Genomic DNA, 19,197 nt, shown 5'->3' with positions numbered 1-19,197 from the left:
ACTGCTTAACATGATGCACCCTATTGAGAGCTCTACCTGTCCTCATGGTCATGCTACTGCTGCAGATATCAAACATAGGTTCTGGGACTGCCCCGTCCGTGGTTGCTGGATTTTGGAACAAGATTACAGCAGATCTTGTAGCTATAATGGGTAAGCCGGAACTACACAAACCAGAATGTTGCATACTAGGTCTGTATGCCTGCCCACACACCGGCAAAGTTAGCACTAGATCGGTGCTTCCAAAACTTTTCAGAACCACGACTCACTTTGTAGAATGACAAACTTACGCAACCCAGCTAGCTTTAATGGATATAAGACAGGATAATTTTTAATGTAATTAAACCATGGTGTGGCTGCACACTGTCATTTATATATAGTACATTTTCTATTGAAATGGTCACTAAATATGTACAGGCCCACAGTTTAACTGAAAAAAACTATATTACACGCAAATAATGTGTGGAAATGGGGTCTTCGTGAATATTGATTTGTTTTGCTCCCATTAAAATCTTTGCCTCCGTCACACTTCAGAATTATAAGAAAATGTGCTCATTTTTGCTTTCATAACTGCTAAATGTGTACACTTCATTTACAGGTGTTTATATTTGTTCAGTGTTACAAAAAAATACATCCTACAGCCTTTCCCAACAAACTCCCAACAAGATCGTCACAATATCACTTTACTTTTATTTTTCGGACTACAAAGTGAGAAGGGTTTGTAAACCCCGAACTCCATGTTGAATAAGCAGCAATTTGTCAAAGGACACAGACTACATTTTACCTCTGTCTTTGAAGTGCAGCAAATGTGACAGCATAAATATAGAATGTAAAGGCATCTTCCTTTACTGCGTGGAGTTTATCGACTTACAACCCACCAGTGGGTTACAAACCCCAGTTTGGTTAACAATCCATTTGATGCTTAGACCCTGCCTTTCTATTGGCGCGACACCTACTCACTGTACAATGGAGGGCCTCCTCACTACCTGGAAAATCCCACTGGCATGCCACGGTAATCCGCTGGGCTGAAACAGAATTGTTCTCTCTGTGGAGAGAGGAGGCACAAGGATTGCGCCAGCACCCTATGACCGCTTTGTGGTACAATATTGCAACTGCATCCAAGGATCAGATAAGTGAGGACACTGTACTGCCCTGAACAGGAATTTACCTAATATACTGCAGCACCCTTGTATTCTTTTTTTTTTTTTTTTTTTTTTCCTCTCTTTCAAATGTTACCCTTATTCTTGCAAGACCCATCCTCTTGCAATGCTAGAGACCATACGTGTGCGGTGCAGAGGCTTCCACATTGCTATTGACTTCTAATTAGTGCAAGGTGGGTTGCCTTTCGGTGCAGTGACACTCCTATGAGCTTTGATGGAATGGGACCCTTTTGGTCTTTCTCAGTTTGCTACTCTTGCAATAGCAGCTACTGGTCCAGACACGTTTAATTCTATTTTATTTTATTGTGGTTATCATTTTCTTTTGTTTGCAACATACTGTCGACTATGCGCACCTGTCACACTTCTACCATAGATGTGCCATTTACTGGGCTCTAAAATATCACACCTGGACGTATAATGTTTCACAGACGTAACTTCTTTATATATTTCTGTTCTCATGTACCGCTGCTTTGCTATTACTGAAAAATAATAAAAAAATGAGTTTATAAAAAAAACTAAAAAAATACTGTTTCAGCTGCAAATTGTGTACAGTGTGAGAGGATGAACCACGCAGAAGTCCTCAGCCTGTCTAGCCTCTTATAACAGACCAGTAAAGAAGAATACAAATAAGCCCAACACCAAGAAAACGAGGTGACAGATATATACATAGTTGGTTAGCACAATAGGCTGAAATGTTCAAAGACGTCACTTTTTATTAGTTTGCTCAATTAAACGTAAGAAAGAACTCACTGAAAGGAAACCGGTTGTGGCTAAATAAGCAGAGATTGAAAGGTTGGCGGTGCTCGTATTCCCTTTGCTGCTCTGAATCCCGAGATGTGCGAATACATTTTTTCCTGTCTGGAGCCCTGCCAGGTTTTCTTGGTTCAATTTACAGTCTAACTGACTCTTCAAGTAAAAGCCAGTTTCTGCACGCGGTAAAGGCATATTATTACTGCACTTCACTCAGTACCCTGCTAAGGAGCTGGCACATGGAGAGTAAGCGCCCAAATAAAAGTGACACATTGTTCAAACATGCGAGCTAACACGATGTACTCGGGCGAAGAGAAACTATTTCCAAAGGTACAACTTTAAAACCGAGTATTGTAGATTATAAAAGGGCCGTCATTTATTTAACAAATCAATGTATATGCCCTAAAGTTAAATTACGTCTAAAGCAAAATATATAGATTGGTAAAACACGAAAATATACCACGGACCTCCTTAAAAATGCAATAAATGTATTATTATATACAATATTCTAGAAGACAGTGGAGAGAATGTATTAAGGGCACCACTAATAAACACTGAAATGTAAGATTAAAAACGACCTTACATGTCACTTGCCTAGCCTGCACTTTATATCTAAAAATTGGGACTAAATTATGCTGCAATGCTTTCATATCGAGGGGACCACAATATGAACATAAGCACGCGCTGTAAGTGGCACTAGAGGAATTTGGCCCCCACGACCCTACTGCAGTCAAAGGACTACATCCCCTAGCCCTGCAATTGCCAGGAGGCGCGGGTGCTGTGACGACTCGGAGTGGTGGGATAACTCCAGATGCCATTAAAGTGCTGCCTTCAATCCCGCTGTGCAGGACGCACTAGAAGTGACACTAGGGATCTCTGGCCCTCACCAACCCTATTGCAGGCAAGGGACTATGTCCCCCAGCCCTGCACGCTCAAGAAGGAGTGGGTGCTGTGATGACTTACAGTGGGCAGGGCTAACTCCCAACGTGCTTAAAGCGCTGCCTGCAAAACAGCTGTGCGGGATGCACCTGGGCAAAGCCTGGGCCAAGCAGGCCCATCCAGAGCCAGTCAGCGACATGAAGAAGCAGGGCGGGGCCACCCTCCATTGGCCCTTTCTGTTTATTGATCCACTGCCAGCAACCTCTGCTTCTGCCTCCAGGTAGGGCATGACCTGACGCAGTTTCCTTCTGGGTATCTGTTGTCAAGCAGGTTTCTATCTCTGGTTCAACAGACCCGGGGAACATGGAGTCTGGTTCTTGTGCAATACTTGAGGGCTGTGTTCTGTTTGCAATTTAGAGCTACTGGTCGGTGGCTAGTTTATCTTATGCAAGGGGGGCTGTTATTTCACGAGTTATATCACCCCCTGAAGTATTTATTATATTTGTATAACATTGGTGCCTGGAGCTGCAGTTAGCCTGAAGTAGGCAGCGACATGGTTCAACTGCAATGCGCTCAACCCTGAACATCATGGTTCACTGAGATGGGCTAAGGTGGGGAAGGGTCCAGTCATCTGCCTATCAGACTGTTTCTTAGTTATTAGCACTCATGGGAAAGAGTAAAGCTACCGGGTAGAAGGTCCAACCGATCTAATGGGACAACTTTAGATTCTTGTTTAGTGCAAGCGTTGTCTCAAAAGAGATTAACTTAGCCGAGAGGTGGCATTCACAGGACTTTGGAGCTGCCCCCGGTAGTCTGCTAACTTCTCCAGCAAATTCAACTACAGATCCTATTACTATGCAGTCCCTAAGTGCTCCCGAATTGCACCCTGTTGATGCAGTGGGCCAGGCGGTGGCCCAGTGGCCCAATATTCTCCAATGTGACTGTGATGCTATGCTCTCCAGTGAAATTGGCCTTTGTAACAACCGCATTAGGAGAAACGGATGCAGTGGACCTAAACAGCCAGTAAATCACTCCTCACAGCAGTCTAATTGCCTCTTATGATCAATATGGAGGAAAGTACAAGGCAGGACAGTGACCATAATGCCCTGTGTTTAACATTGGCAGCTTTAGGTGATTGTACTTATAAAGCCCCTAATGAGATTCTCGATAGGAGGCTTGTCCCTGCCAGTAATGAGCGTAGGATCAAGTGGAGTGTGGTGGTCGAGTCTCAGGAAAGAAACCCTTAAGGGAATATTAGATGTTGTGACCGCGGGTTTGGAAGATGCTGGAGCTGTGATTGCATCTAGCAGTCGTCTACGCCCGTCAGTGAACATATGTAGCATGCATAATTCTATGTTTTTCTCCTTAAGTTCCCTACTTACGAAGAAATCAGCAAGTACAGAGCCCATGAAAAAAAGAGGCTTCCTGGTACACAAAGATATGGAGAGACACATGGTCAGCTTTATTAAGGGCTATAAAAGCTGGGGAGAGAGAGGCCATCCGAGGTGCTAGATCACTTTACAAACCTACTATTACTAAAGCAAAATGAGCACAGGAAGGTAACAGATGAGTTTCAATGTTGGACGCCATGAAATGCAAAGACTACTGTACCTTCTGGCGCCTACTAGCAGGGGGTGACGCAGGACCTAATGCTGCATTAGACATCAACATTGAGGCAGACACATGAGTTGAGCATTTCTACTGCTTATATGCTGGGGAAGAAGTATAAGAATTAAACAACTCGCATATGAGTAAAGTTGTCCAGGATTTGACTGTTGCTGTGGTATTGCCATATACCTCCATCAAGGGTAGGAAGGTTATGCAGTGTAGCGATTATCTCCCTGATGCGGCCCCTGCTGAGTCTCCTTTTGATCTAGCGCAACAACAGGTACCCCACATATCGGACACACAAATCTCTATTGCCTTTGATACAATTACTCCTAACAAAGCGCCAGGACCCGATAAAGTAAGGGTGACCTGTTTAAGATGTTCAAAGATATATGGCACCCTTATTTTGTAGTGTTTTTAACGCTCTCTTAGCTGGTGCTTCCATCCGCCTACATGGGCTGGGGTAGAGATAAATCCAATCTACATAAAGGGCTGCAGGTCGTCCCCTGCTAATTATAGACCAATCAGCCTTATAGATAGTAGACAAAAGCTGTTTAGCGTATTATACTGAATAGGCTGCGTGATTGGATGACAGATACAGATATTTTAACTCTGTTGCAGGCTGGGTTCTGTGATGGTTTTGGCACGATCGACCAGGTCTTTCGAGATGGGGGCACTTGCCTATCTGTTGGAAGTCATTATTAGACTACACTTCAAGAACTATACGCAGGTCTGATGTGGCCCCCAGGGCGTGTTAACCAATCCCATTTCGTCAACCAGGGTGTGAGGCAGGGATGTGTTGGCCCAAACTCTCTTTCTCATCTATATTAATGATCTAGTGCTCCATCTGGAGAATTGTGGGGGTGATGTTCTGACTCTTGCCGGGGTTAAGATACCGGCCCTACTCTTTGTGGATGATACCCTGTGTTGGCCAGATCACCTATGGGGTTACAGAGGCTTCTGGATGGCTTCAGTGACTTCTGCAGACAGTGGTGGCTAGAGATCAACCTCAGCAAGACCAAGTACATGGTTATTAATCCTTGCTCAATATCTCGCTTGAATCCAATCCTCAATACGGAAAGGCTAGAACAGGTTTGAGTGTTCGAATACTTGGGGATTACTCTGTCAGAACATTTTGATTGGTCATTTCACGTCCAGAAGCTCAAACGTAAGCCTGAACAGTATTGTGGGGCATTTTGGGGGCTCAACATTCTTCAGATTTTCCCCCTATTTCTCCAGCCCAAAGTGTCGCTTTGTACGGTGGAGAACTATGGGTCCATATAGAAACGTGGCCCCTTGAACTACTTGAAAATCGATTTATAAGGAATTTACCTAATCTCCCAGTAAACACCCCACTCTGCCCATTACCTCTAAATTATGGGCTAAGAAGGATAAATGATTATGGTGAGGTTAAATTTGTTGCTGAACTGGCAGAATCTGAGAGTAGCTCACGAGTTGACTTCTTTTCGAAGAGGTGATCGGGCTGAAGGGGGCTTGCAAGATCCCCTGGTTTAGGCTATTAGTGACTGCTTAAGGCAGATTGGGTTTAACACCCTCTGATCTAGCTCCACAGATCATGTATCAACTTCTAAGCAGACTCTAAAAAGATATTTTTGGCAATTTGTAGACCAACGTGAAAGGAGTCTTCCTAGAGTGGGTTCCCTCACTGCCTCCTTCTTGGCGTTTAAAGTGGAGCTTCATATGAAACCTTTTTGGGATGTGATTGAGCCCCCTTGCGCTAGGACATTGTATATTACATTACAATTAGGAACTTTACCCATTCATTCCTTTACTGCTGCATAGGAGTGAGACAAATCTACTTCAATTAAAATCTGTCATTTTTGCCCAGGAGAGGAGGAGATGGCTGAACATGTAGTACTATTTTGTCCAGTATGTCATAGGTACAGGAAGTGGATACTGCCAGTTTGTCGCAACCAGGGGCTCAGGAGTTAAAAGATTGCATTTAGAATACTCAGAAGTGATAATGTGAGAGGTATCGTGTTTGCTGTTTCTAGGTTCCTGATGTGTATGTGGAGGTTAAGGAAAACAAAGGTGATCACAGGATGAACTGTGCTCTCTCTTTCAATCTATTGAATTTTATTCTTATGTGTGTCCAATACATCACTGTTGTACATTATAATGTATGTACTGGATTTTTTTTATTGTATTGTATATTTTATGTAAGATTCACTTTTAGATTGTTTTATGTACTTTATTTATGCTCTTTTATGGCCACTGGGCCAAAATAAAGATTTCTAAGTCGACCTGAACATAAAAAAGTGACTTCGCTTCCATAAAAGGCAAGGCAGCATGTAAAATAAGATACACTGATTCACAGTATGAAATGAGAAGGGGTTGAGAAACTGAGATGAAACAAGTGAAATACAATCATTTTGAAACTCGTAAGCCATCAGATTGTCACATTGAGCACAAGGGCAAGAGTAAACCATTTTATAGTAAGTTTGAAAATATCCTGAAAAGCAGATGTAAGAAGTTGGCTCTGTATATAATATCTCAAAATGAGAGAGAGTGTGCACAGAGTCCAAGGGTTCCCCTCAGAGGTTGATAGCGGCAAAATTAGATAATACTAATTCTCTGCTTTGTGGTAGTGTAGTCGAGCAGTAGGCTTATCAGAGGGTAGTGTTAAGCATTTGTTGTACACACACGGGCAATAAATGAGGAACGCACACTCAAAGACTTAACTATAGGCCAATAGGTTTTATATAGAAAAATATAATTTTCTTAATTTATTTTAGAACCACAAAATTCAGGATTTGAGGTAAGTACACAAAATGCAAGGTATTTCACACAGGTAAGTATAGTACTTTGATTTAAAAACAGCAGTACACACAGTTTTGGTTAAAATGCCAATAAGCTATTTTAAAAGTGGGCACTGCAAAAATCAACTGTTCCTGGGGGAGGTAAGTTTGGTTAGGTTTCTCAGGTAAGTAAAGCACTTACACAGTCAGTCTCATGGGCATAGGCAGCCCACTGTTGGGGGTTCAAGGCAACGCCAAAGCCACAGCACCAGCAACACAGGGCCAGTCAGGTACAGAGGTCAAAGGAGGGCCCAAAACACATAGGCGCCTATGAAGAACAGGGGTGCTCTGGTTCCAGTCTGCTAGCAGGTAAGTACCTGTGTCCTCTGGGAGCAGACCAGGGGGGGTTTGTAGAGCACTGGGGGGCCACAAACAAGCACACAAAACACACCCTCAGCAGCACAGGGGTGGCCGGGTGCAGTGAGCAAAGGCGCGCCGGGTTTTCTATAGAAATAAATGGAGGGACCTGGGGGTCACTTAGGCGATGCAGGCAGGGCACAGGGGGGCTTCTCGGGACAGCCACAGACTGGGCTAGGATGAGGGCCGTCTGCTGTTCACTCCTGCACTGGTATGTGGTTCCTCTCGGTCCTGAGGGCTGCGGGTGCAGTGCTTCGTCCAGGCATCGGGTTCCTTTGTTACTAGGCAGTCGCAGTCAAGGGGAGCCTCTGGATTCTCTATGCAGGTGTCGCTCTGGGGGTGCAGGGAGGGCGACTCAGGGTGTCCACTTTGTTGGAGTCGCCTGGGAGTCCTCTCTGTGGTGTTGGTTGTCCTGGACTCGAGCCGGGGGCGTCGGGTGCAGAGTGTGAAGACTCACGCTTCTGGCGGGAAGTTGGCATCTCTTTAAAAAGTTGTTTCAAAGTTGCAAAGTTGTTGCAGTTTCTGAATAGTGTCGCTGTTCTCAGGAACTTCTTGGTCCCTTGGGTGCAGAGCAGTCCTCTGAGTCCTCAGAGGTCGCTGGTCCCGCTGGATGCATCGCTGTGCAGGTTCTTTGAGTCTGGAGACAGGACTGTAGGACTGGGGCCAAGTCAGTTGGTGTCTCCATCGTCTCTGCAGGGCTTTCAGGTCAGAAGTCCTTTTTCTTCTTGTAGGTTGCAGGAATCTGATTTCCTGCGTTCAGTGTCGCCCCTAAAAACTGAATTTAGGGGGGCGTTTAGCTCTGGGGGTCAGTAGCCAAAGGCTTCTGTCCTTGAGGGTGGCTACACCTTCTTTGTGCCTCCTCCCTGAGGGGAGGGGGCACATCCCTATTCCTATTCCTATTGGAGGAATCCTCCAAACCCAAGATGGAGGATTTCTAAAGGCAGGGGGTCACCTCAGCTCAGGGAACCTTAGGGGCTGTCCTGACTAGTAGGCGGCGACTCCTTGTTTTTCTCATTATCTCCTCCGGACTTGCCGCCAAAAGTGGAGGCTGTGTCCGGAGGGGCAGGCATCTCCACTAGCTGGGATGTCCTGGGGTGCTGTAACAACAGACAGAAGTCTTTGAGGCTTACTGCCAGGTGTTCCAGTTCCTGCAGGGGGTGGCGAGAAGCACCTCCACCCAGTGCAGGCTTTGTTCCTGGTCACAGAGTGACAAAGGCACTCACCCCATGTGTGTCCAGAAACTCGTCTGGTTGTGGCAGGCTGGCAGAAACTGGTCAGCCTAGCACTAGGAGTTGGACTGGTATTCAGGGGGCATCTCTAAGATGCCCTCTGGGTGTATTTTACAATAAATTCCACACTGGCATCAGTGTGCATTTATTGTGCTGATAAGTTTGATACCAAACTTCCTAGATTTCAGTGTAGCCATTATGGTGCTGTGGAGTTCGTGTTTGATAGACTCCCAGACCATATACTCTTATGGCTACCCGGCACTTACAATGTCTAAGGTTTTGCATAGACACTGTAGGGGCATAGTGCTCATGCATCTATGCCCTCACCTGTGGTATAGTGCACTCTGCCTTAGGGCTGTAAGGCCTGCTAGAGGGGTGACTTACCTATGCCACAGGCAGTGGGTTAAGGGCATGGTACTCTGAGAGGAGTGCCACGTCGACCTAGTCATTTTTTCCCCACCAGCACACACAAGCTGGGAGGCAGTGTGCATGTGCTGTGTGAGGGGCCCCCAGGGTGGCATAATACCTGCTGCAGCCCTTAGAGACCTTCCCTGGTCACAGGGCCCTTGGTATCAGGGGTACTATTTACAAGGGACTTATCTCTGTGCCCGGGCCGTGCAAATTGTGGGAACAAAGGTACAGTTTAGGGAAAGAACACTGGTGCTGGGGCCTGGTTAGCAGGGTCCCAGCACACTTTCAATCATAACTGGCATCAACAAAAGGCAAAAAGTTAGGGGGTAACCATGCCAAGGAAGGCATTTCCTTACAGCAGAGCAATAGATTTCTAATTTGTGTCTTTTTTTCCCCAAACATTCTGGGGATTCTAAAGGTATTCAGGGTTTGTGGATTGCTCTGGAGGAGACTGAGAAATTAGGCAAAATATAGCTAGATGTTGACTTTTTGGGAAAAAAGTGCTACAGCATTCCGTTCCTCCCATGTCACTGACATTTGTTTTAGAATTTTTCCAGAGCTATCCTATACCCAGTTCCTAAAATAAGCTTATTTTACTGCTAAGCTTATTTTACTAAATAAAAACACCACATGCCTTCACATCACAGAGTCATATTCTCTCTCTGCCTCTTTCCCTCTCCCCCTCCCCCTCCCCCCTCCACCATCTCTCCCCCCCCCCCTCCTTTCTAGGACACCCCTCCCAGCCAGCACTCTTGACATTGCATACAGGGCATTGCTTATCTTTACTGGGGGCTATAAATCTTCTCAGGGTGTTGTGCTAACTTCATTAGAGGTTTTTTTTTGGGGGGGATCGTGGGCACTGCTGTCAAAAGATGACAATTAACTTGTTTGAAATGTGCCAAACCTATTGCATTGCAAATGCTTGTTAAACCATGTGTCCAATTGTTCTTCTACACATTTTAGAGAAAAGGATTCATGGGCAGATTTCTCCAAATGATTTCACCGAATGCGATCGAAGTGGTGTATGTTCAAGAACTCTGGTCATGTGTCTGAGGCAAACAAGGATGTCTTTGTTATATGTTTCTAAAGTGTGTTGCGACCAAAAGTAGGTGCAACAGCAGAATAATCATCCCATCAAACATCCTCACATTAGTCACTATTGTGTAACTAATACGCCATTGACCTCTTGTGCACAAAAAGCACTTTTGTGTAACAAGAGTGCCCACCATTCAGTTGGTGTGAAACCGTCGCCTTTACCAATCGCTATTGTAAAACGATCACCCTGGCAAACACTGTATCCCAGTAATTACCAACACAAGACATTATTGTACATCAATCGCTATTGTGAAAAAGTCACCCTGTCATTCACTGTGACACAGTATGCACCAGTATTGGCCACTTGTGTGCGGTAGTCACCTTCACCAATCACTCTTAGGATATGATTTTGTCAACGACTTTGGTGCAGTTATCACCAACATCTTAATTTATGTTCACATCGGACACTATTGTGTAGTAGTCGCCCATCCCAAATTACTTGTTGTGAAATACCCAGCGTGTCAAACACTTGTGCACAGCAGTTACCAATAGGAGTAACTACTGTGCAATCGGCCTTTCATATATATTGATTGTGAAGTCATCGCCATATCAACCAGTGTGGTTAAAGTAATCATCTCCATTCATTACTAATCTTCTCATTCATCAGTCACTATTGTGAAATAATCACTATATCAACACATGACACTGTAATCATCAACATTAGGCATTACAGCACAAATATACAAACCCAGCAAGGCCCTATCATGCGATAACACTACAAGTCAATATGCACTGTCTTTAGGCACTACTGCGAGATTGACCATCAACAGGCCCAAATGTAGGATGGGCTCCTCCTTCATGTAGCTGTGACAGTATGGTAGCATATTCACAATTATTGCACCAGACAGATGTACGGTAACTCAGGCAGGCGCTACTATGCTTAGTGGCCCATCTCTGGCACTATAGCTGAAGGAACTTCCTGTTTGAAAACTGCAGGGGAAGAAAATCAAGTCAGAATGATACTGCATTATTGCGCAATAGTAAGCTCTTATGTGCACTACTGTGCAAAACAGAAATCACCTTCACTACGTATTGTCCGGTTGATTCTTCTTGTTATATAATAACTCTCAAGCCGTCCGTCTTTTTTTCCAATTTAGCACCTGTGACCAACAACGAGGGGAGTGGTCAGAGAGGGACGAAGAGGTGTCCTTTTTAGGGTCGAACGTGCAAGCACTGTAGCCTGTTGTAATCTCTCTGTGGGCTTTTAACCACTCCTACTAGTGTGATTTATTCTTTGTTGTGCCGGTCTTAAATGCTTCATTTATTGGTGCATTTTGTGAAATGTTCCTCATTTGTGTGCTGAGTTCCCTCCCAGGCAATTTCACTAAGTGAAAATTTTTGTTGGCCATCACCCTGCCATGCTTTCTTCTGTTACAGCGTGTAATGGCCCCTTCTCTGGTTTCGGTTTGCCTTTCATCCCAGCCGCGGTCCTTTCTAAACATTCACGCACGGAGCCAATAACTCTTGCACTTGCGCTCATGGCAGCCGTGGTGCTATGAATTGACTTGCTTATGTCAACTCAACTGTTTACTTTTTATTTTCAACTTATGTGGCAAGAAAAGTCCATTTAGTCATTTACAATGCTAATACCTCTAATTCAAGCAAATGCGAGACCCACTGAATTGCAAATGCTTGTTCCTATTTTTTGTGCTTTCAACCTCCTTCCAGAATGTGGTAGAAACGTGTGGGAAACCCATGGTGGGTCCCGGAAAGTTATACATTTTTAAAAACTAGACTAAAGTTTGAATTCAGCAAGGGCTCATTTGTGCAGAACCTTCAATGTTTTCCCAAAGAAATAAAGTGTTGAAATAAAAAACATTGAAAATTAGTAGGGGAGAAACGGGCATGTGTGACATTTTTATTTGTAACTTCTCATCATGATGGCCGATTTACAAAACCATTATACCATTACATCTGCTAGATCCTTCTGGTTGCGGGGACCTATAGGGTTTGGGGTTTTTCCATGAACTCAAAGTAAACAAAGCCAATAACTGAGCTGAACCTTGCAATGGTTTTTCGTTGTGTATCGGGTAAAGAGCAATTCATATGGTAAAGTATAAATTGTGAAAAACAGATATCAAGGAAACCGGTTTATTTCTGAAATGGGTACAAGATATGGAGTTCAGAAGCAGAAGTTATTTGCACATCTCTGAATTTGGGGGTACCCATACTAGAATGTGAATTAGAGGGTATTTCTCAAAATGACATCTTTCTTATGCATTAGAAGGTGCAAATGCAGGAAAAAGAATAGTGGGACAAGTGTTATTACCAAAACAGGTGTTCCCTAAAGTCTCTCGATAAAAATGGTACCTCACTTGCGGAGGTAGGCCTAGTGGCTACGACAGGAAATGGCTCAAAACGCAACATGGATACACCAAATTTTCCATTCAAAATGGACCAGTTTTTTACAAAGTGGGTAGCTGTGTTTTTTGGGGCCCTAACTCAGCTGGCACTGAGAGAAACATAGCAAACCTGTACATTATTGAAATCTAGACACCTAGTGGAATCCAATGTGGGGTAACGTGGGAGGCTCTCACAAGGCTGTCCTACACAGAATCCTGCATAAACCTCAAACGTTGATTAAAAACATACATTTTTCTCACATTTCCCAGAGAATGCAGAAAGACTCTTTCTCTTGGGAGGAGGGGGGGGGGGGGGGGAGAGGGGAATATGTCTGAAATAATGTCTGAAACTACGTGAGTGAAAAATTCAGCCATTTTGGTGCAGTTTTATTTTTTTTACCCTTTTCTGGCTTGCTGGACTGTATATATTTCAGTGCAGTCTGATTTTTTTTTTTACGGTCTGTTTTTGGCTTGGTGTAGTAGGGCACTGAAAAAAACAGAATCTTTCCTAGTTTCTCTCTAAGTCATGCAAGGTCTCTCTGTCTTTCTATTCCTGCAGCTAAATGAAAGTTTGTATGCCGTTTTAATTTGCGTGGATAAAAGTATTAAAAAAGGTGAACTGCAAAGCACAGTAGACACCTTAAGTATTTTTTCAACCCATTTCTATTTTTGTCACACGTATTTCTCAGTATATTTTAGAAGCTTACGCATTTCTATATGAATACCAGGCTGATGGGAAAATTGCTGCATTTTAAATACAAGGATTCACCAGAACCAGAAGAATTACAATCAAAACCTGCTTTCCCACCTACCAAAAACTGAGATTCAGGAAAAATAAAAATCACTTCATGCTCTATGCCTGAGCTCATAGTCCTGCAAAGTAGAAAATTAAAAAAAAACTGAACACCAATTCAAAGGGTGAGTAAAAAAATCAAGACAGGCCACTTTGTCCAGTACACAAGAGGTCTATTCAGTTAACTCTTTGAAAAGATCAGAAACCTATCTATTAGCATACATACCTTAGAGAAAGCGTTTACCTCTAATCATACCAATGTTAGACTTTTTGTGGACCAGCAGCTAAACTTGGCTAATGAGAAGGACTGACCAAAATAATTCTAAGACACCTCATTAACATCTTTATCTTGAAGGCCCTTCCTTGCAAGTTTTCTTCAAGCATACAGTAATACATTCACTATTAAACAAGGCAGAACTGCACTACATTCAGAAATCTTCCCTTTCTCCCCCAATTTAAGGGACAGTCTAGCAACTTCCTTCTCACCTCTACCTTCACCAATCTGGCCTGATGATCTAAGTGTAAGGTGTGCAACTTCCACTTTACAACAAAGACCACTAGCAGAATCCTTTAATAGTGAAACCACAAGAGGTGAGATGGCTTACATGCAAAACGTGTCTGTGCAGGGGAGGCTGCTGAAAAAAGTCACTTTTCTACATATTTACACATGTAAAGTATTGATGGAGAATCTTAGGTGCTGTCAACACACCAGACATTGGACCAAAAGTACTTGGTACTGAGATAACCTGCTTTGCACACTAAACCTTTTCTGATCTTCATCACAGACATTGAAAATAAACTGCCCCAACTGCACCGTGCTTTAGCAACTGATGGGCACCAACCTTTCCATGTCATTCAATTACAGGACCGATCACTGTCTCTTCAGCATGGACGCACATAAGCCACAACAGAAGAAAATAAATTCGCCATACAGTGGTAGCTTTCCAAGAAAGATTTGTGTGTAACGCATGATCAGCCATTTTCAGGAAAGCACAGAGAAATTTTGAAAATACTTACAACCGTTTCAGCGACGAAAGGCCCACAAATGTTCCTGGCTCTATTGTAGTTATTATGTTACTTTTGAGATCGCTGCAAAACAAGAAACATTACAACAAATGAAACATAACTCATAAAAACAACCTATGTTCTTAAAAGATGCATGTCTACAACTCCTGAAATACTAATATACGAACTAAGGTAATATGCATAAAACTGGTAATCAAATATCATGTTTGGTTACATAAGTAAATACACCTGCTTACCTTTTAACTTAACACATGATTTTCAAAGAATTGATGTTGTATATTCTGCCAGTAAGCCTCCTTAATCTGAGTGATCATAATGGAAATTTGCTGGAACATTTCTTGCTTATTGTCCATATTTTTATGTTGCCTGGTTTGCTGAAACCTTCCCTGACCTCATTTCAAACACCTGCGTGCAATCCAGTCCTTTTATAACTCGAGGATTTAATTACACATTGTTGATTCTCGAGAATATACAGCTATTAACTTCACTGATACTTGTTTAGCTTTCAGTCTTTCACAAGTCATTACAGTTACGAAGTTCATCAAGAGTCACACACTTGATTTAACTATTGCCAGACTTAGTGTTCCTTCTCAATCTTCCATTCCTTTCTTGGATTTATAATTACACCATTTTCCTGTATTTTGCAGTCCCAAAACCTTGTGTGAAATCTGCCCACTCCCTCACTTCTCACATCTTAGCTGTAGGTCTAGAAAGTGTCTAACTCACTTAGCACCTCTACTGCTCTTCATTTTAATATTGGCCTCAGTAACACCAATTTTTAAGTATGCATGTATTTTGCCTTTCAAATGCCCTTCATATTTTCATCCCCCTTAAACAAGTGATTCAGCACAGGATAACTCTCAATGCCTCCTGGTTTTCTGGGGCTCTTGCAGTAGAGGAATGACACTGTACAGCACGCATTGGCAAAGCCAATAGGTTTCACCTATATAAGAGTTATTGGCTTTGGCAATGTTGTACACCAGTGTGGCTGCTGTCTAGCATGGCTAAACGTTAATGGCATGGAGTGTTGGAGTGGAGTGGAGTGTTCAGTGGACACAGTTTCGTGGAGTGGGTTGAAGTGGATTGGAGTACAGTGACGTGGATTGTTGTGGGGTGGACTAGATTAGAGTGGGGTGGATTGAAATGGGGTGACGTGGATTGTTGTGGGGTGGACTAGATTAGAGTGGGGTGGATTGAAATGGGGTGAGGGGGATTGGACTGGGGTGGATTGGAGTGGAATGGATTATATTGGATTGGGGTCGGTGGAGCAGTAGAGCTGACTGGATTGGAGTGGGGTGGATTACACCGGACTCGAGTGGGGTGGATTGAACTTGGAGTGGGGTCGGTTGGATTGGAGTGGGCTGGGGTAGATTAGATTTGTGTGGGGTGGGGTGGTTTGGATTGGTGTGGGGTGGGGCGGTTTGGATTGGTGTGGGGTGGGATGGATCGACTGGATTGGAGTGGGATGGGTTAGGATGTATTGGATTGGGGTCAGGTGGACTGTACCAGTATGGAGTGAGGAGGACTGAACTGGGATGGGGTGGGGTAGATTGGTATAGAGTGGTGGATTTGAGTAGCATGTGGTGGTTTGGAGTAGTGTGGGGTGGGGTAGGGTAGACTGGATTAGAGTTGGGTGGATTGAGTGGAGTGGGGTGTGGTGGGCTGCAGTGGGATGGAGTGGAGTGGATTGGGGTGGACTAGAGTGGGGTGGAGTGGGTTGGAGAGGGCAGATTGAGAGCAGTTGACTGGATTAGAGTGGGGTAGATTATGGTGGTTTGGAGTGGGGTGGATTGGACTGGAATAGGGTGGATTAAAGTGGATTGTATTGGAGTGGGGTGGATTAGGGTGGTGTGGGTGGATTGGAGTGAGGTTGATGGGGTAGCAGTGGGGTGGATTGGTGTGGGTTGTACTGGAGTAGGGTGGATTGGTTTGGAGTGGGTAAAATGGATTGGAGTGGGTAAAATGGATTGGTGTGGAAGAGGTGGGATGGAGTGGGGTGGGTTGGATTGGACTGGATTGGAGGGGCGTAGATCAGACTGGAGTGGGGTGGATTGGATTGGAGTGGGATGACTGGGCTGTATTGGGGTGGACTGGATTAGTGTTGGGTGGATAGGAGCGGGATGAATTGGGATGAGTGGGGTAGAATGGATTGAGTGGGGGTGAATTGGAGATGGGCAGATTGTTTTGGATTGGAGTGGGGCAGGTTGGAGTGATGCAGGTTGCTTTGGATTAAAATGGGTCAGATTGGAGTGGGGCCGATTGGTGTGGAGACATTGAAATGGACTGGAGTGGGGTAGTATGGGGTAGGAAAGGTTGTTTTGGATTGGAGTGGGGCAGATTGTTTTGGGGTATGCTGGAGTGGGGCAGATTGTTTTGGGGTATGCTGGAGTGGGGCAGATTGTAATAGGGTTGGATTGGGTTGGTGTGGGCTGGATTGGAGTAGGGTGGGGTGAACTGGGATGGAGTGGAGTGAATTGAGATGAGGTGGACTGGATAGGAGGGGGTGGTATTGTTTTGGATTGGAGCAGTTTGGAGTGCGTAGATTGTTTTAGATTGAGTGGGGCAGATTGTTTTGGATTGGAGCGGGCGGACTGGAGTGCAGCAGATGGTTTTAGAAGTGGGGCACATTGAAGTGAGGCAGACGTGAGTCGGGCATATTGTTTTGGTTTGGAGTGGGGCAGACTGTTTTGGACTGGAGTGGGGCAGACTGTTTTGGATTGGAGTGACGTGAAACGAAGTTGGGGAGATTAGATTGGGGTGGGTTGGGAGGTTTGGAGTGGGGTGGGTTGGAGTGGAATGGGGTGGGGTGGATTGGTGTGGGGTGTACTATAGTGTGTTGGACTGGGGTGTACTGCATGCTTATGTGTTAAAGCATCATTTCAGAAATTACACATAATACAGAAACAATGTCGCATTGCAATATTTAGAACAAGATAATCGCCATCTTTTGAGAACAGCACCCACGAGCAAAAACAGAAGAAAACATGAGCGCAAAGTGAGAAAAGACGACTCGCCAAAATAAAAGAAAGTTAGCTATAAAAAAATATTACTTTGCAACTTTGATCGTCCTGCTGGACACATATTTGACAGTTGCATGCCTTCTGACTGGTACATGCCATCCGTTTGCAGGGCACTGTAAGTTAAAAGGAACAAAACAGTACCTCAATCAAGTCGGGAGAGGGGTACTGAATACGTTAAATCAATCAGTGCTTGGTCCCTGCTCCAGACGGAGGAACAGAAATGATGCCAGGTCTGCAGTGATGAATAACGAGGCAGTAAAGCAGAGTGTCAAGCAAGCCAACAAATGGTAAGCGACAAGTGGGCTTCCAAGCCCTTTACTGTACCCAACAGAGTCCTGCAAGCAAGGCACATGCGCTAGTGCATGCACTCGCAGGCCTGGCCCTAACAACAGCACTGACGCTCGTTTATTTATAACACCACCACATTTTACAAGCAACCAAAAAACAAAGGCAGTCTTCCACACTGTGACCGGAATCTCCCTCCGAAGGCTGGTAATTCTGACTACGCCCCTCACAGGCACTTCATTCTAACCCAATCCAACAGGCAACTCATATCTCTCTAACCGCTCTCAAGCGGTTACAATCCCTCCGCTTCAGATCAAATTTAAAACAATCTTATTTCTTCTAGGCTCCACCCTCAATCCGAACTTGTGTAATCTTAATGTATCCACACCCATTGGGAGTTTGACCAGTGCCTATGGGTTCAGATTTGTCTCCTAAACCAACTACACACAGCTCATCCTGAGCCTTGATGTTAACACCACCTGCTCTTTATTCTCAGTTCAAGGTGCGTCTCTTAGCTATCACAGCTAAACCGCAACTTCGTTCAAACTCCTTCAAAGCTGAAATCTTGGATTGTGACAGCTCCTCAGTTAAGGACGCAAAGTGGTGGCCCTCTGAGCACTACCCCTGAGCCCTTTTCCTTTGTGCACAACCCAGGAGATACTTTCTGAGTCCCCGCTTATCTTTAGGAACCACATTTTAAAGATTTCCTCCACTTGCTTTTTTCTTTTGAAGACACTTAAAAAGACTGTTTGACTCCAGCCACTGAGTTTGCAAGCAATGATCCAGGCCAGAGATGGCAGGGTGGCAGAGATTTCTCTTTTTTGACAAAGCTTGGAATTATTCTACTCTGTCTGCTTTAACCCGACTATACCTATGATGTTGCAAGCATTCAAAGACATATCTCTTTGTATTATAAACTGGCCCCGTCACTGAGGATTATACAAGCACAAGGACACCCCGTTGAGTGTCTAAAAGAAAAATTAAATGCGCTTCTGAAACTGGCTATAACATTGTTCCACAATGTCACAGTACATTTCCCTTCTACTTTACCACTTCTGTTAAACCAAGAATTTCCCCAATTGGCACTTTAGTTTTAGTACACTAAGAGCACCTCTAAAGGGCTAAATTTATGTATGGCAATAGATATTTAAATGCCCTCCATGGGTGCCACAAACCTGAAGTATTTTATCCTAGATTTGACAGCACTCCTTCCTGACTGCACATTATCCCACCAGTGTTTAATTATATCAACCTCTTGTTTGTGGCCCCATTCTTACACCACAATGTGGTTTAAATAGTGACACATATAGAGGGGACAGGCCACTGCACTGGTGTATGTGAAATCAAGTCAGCTAGAGCCCTTAGGGTCGATGTTTTCAACGTCCACAGTAGTGGTCATTCCCACATCTCAATGCTTTAAAGTGAA

General features: G+C 44.2%; 1 protein-coding gene across 1 annotated transcript in view; it reads right to left on the bottom strand.

Annotated features, from left to right (window-relative positions):
* ADGRA3 (adhesion G protein-coupled receptor A3) overlaps positions 1-19,197 on the bottom strand; it is a 208,588-nt gene that overhangs the window by 130,711 nt on the left and 58,680 nt on the right. The window contains exon 3 of the mRNA XM_069202173.1: positions 14,458-14,529. Within this exon, the coding sequence (XP_069058274.1) occupies positions 14,458-14,529 (72 nt within the window). The remainder of the gene's footprint in view (positions 1-14,457; positions 14,530-19,197) is intronic.

Source organism: Pleurodeles waltl, chromosome 1_2 (genome assembly GCF_031143425.1).
Source record: "Pleurodeles waltl isolate 20211129_DDA chromosome 1_2, aPleWal1.hap1.20221129, whole genome shotgun sequence".
NCBI classification, from domain to species: domain Eukaryota; kingdom Metazoa; phylum Chordata; class Amphibia; order Caudata; family Salamandridae; genus Pleurodeles; species Pleurodeles waltl.
The sequence above is the reverse complement of the archived record's forward strand: the minus strand, read 5'-3'. Positions and strand labels throughout refer to the sequence as shown.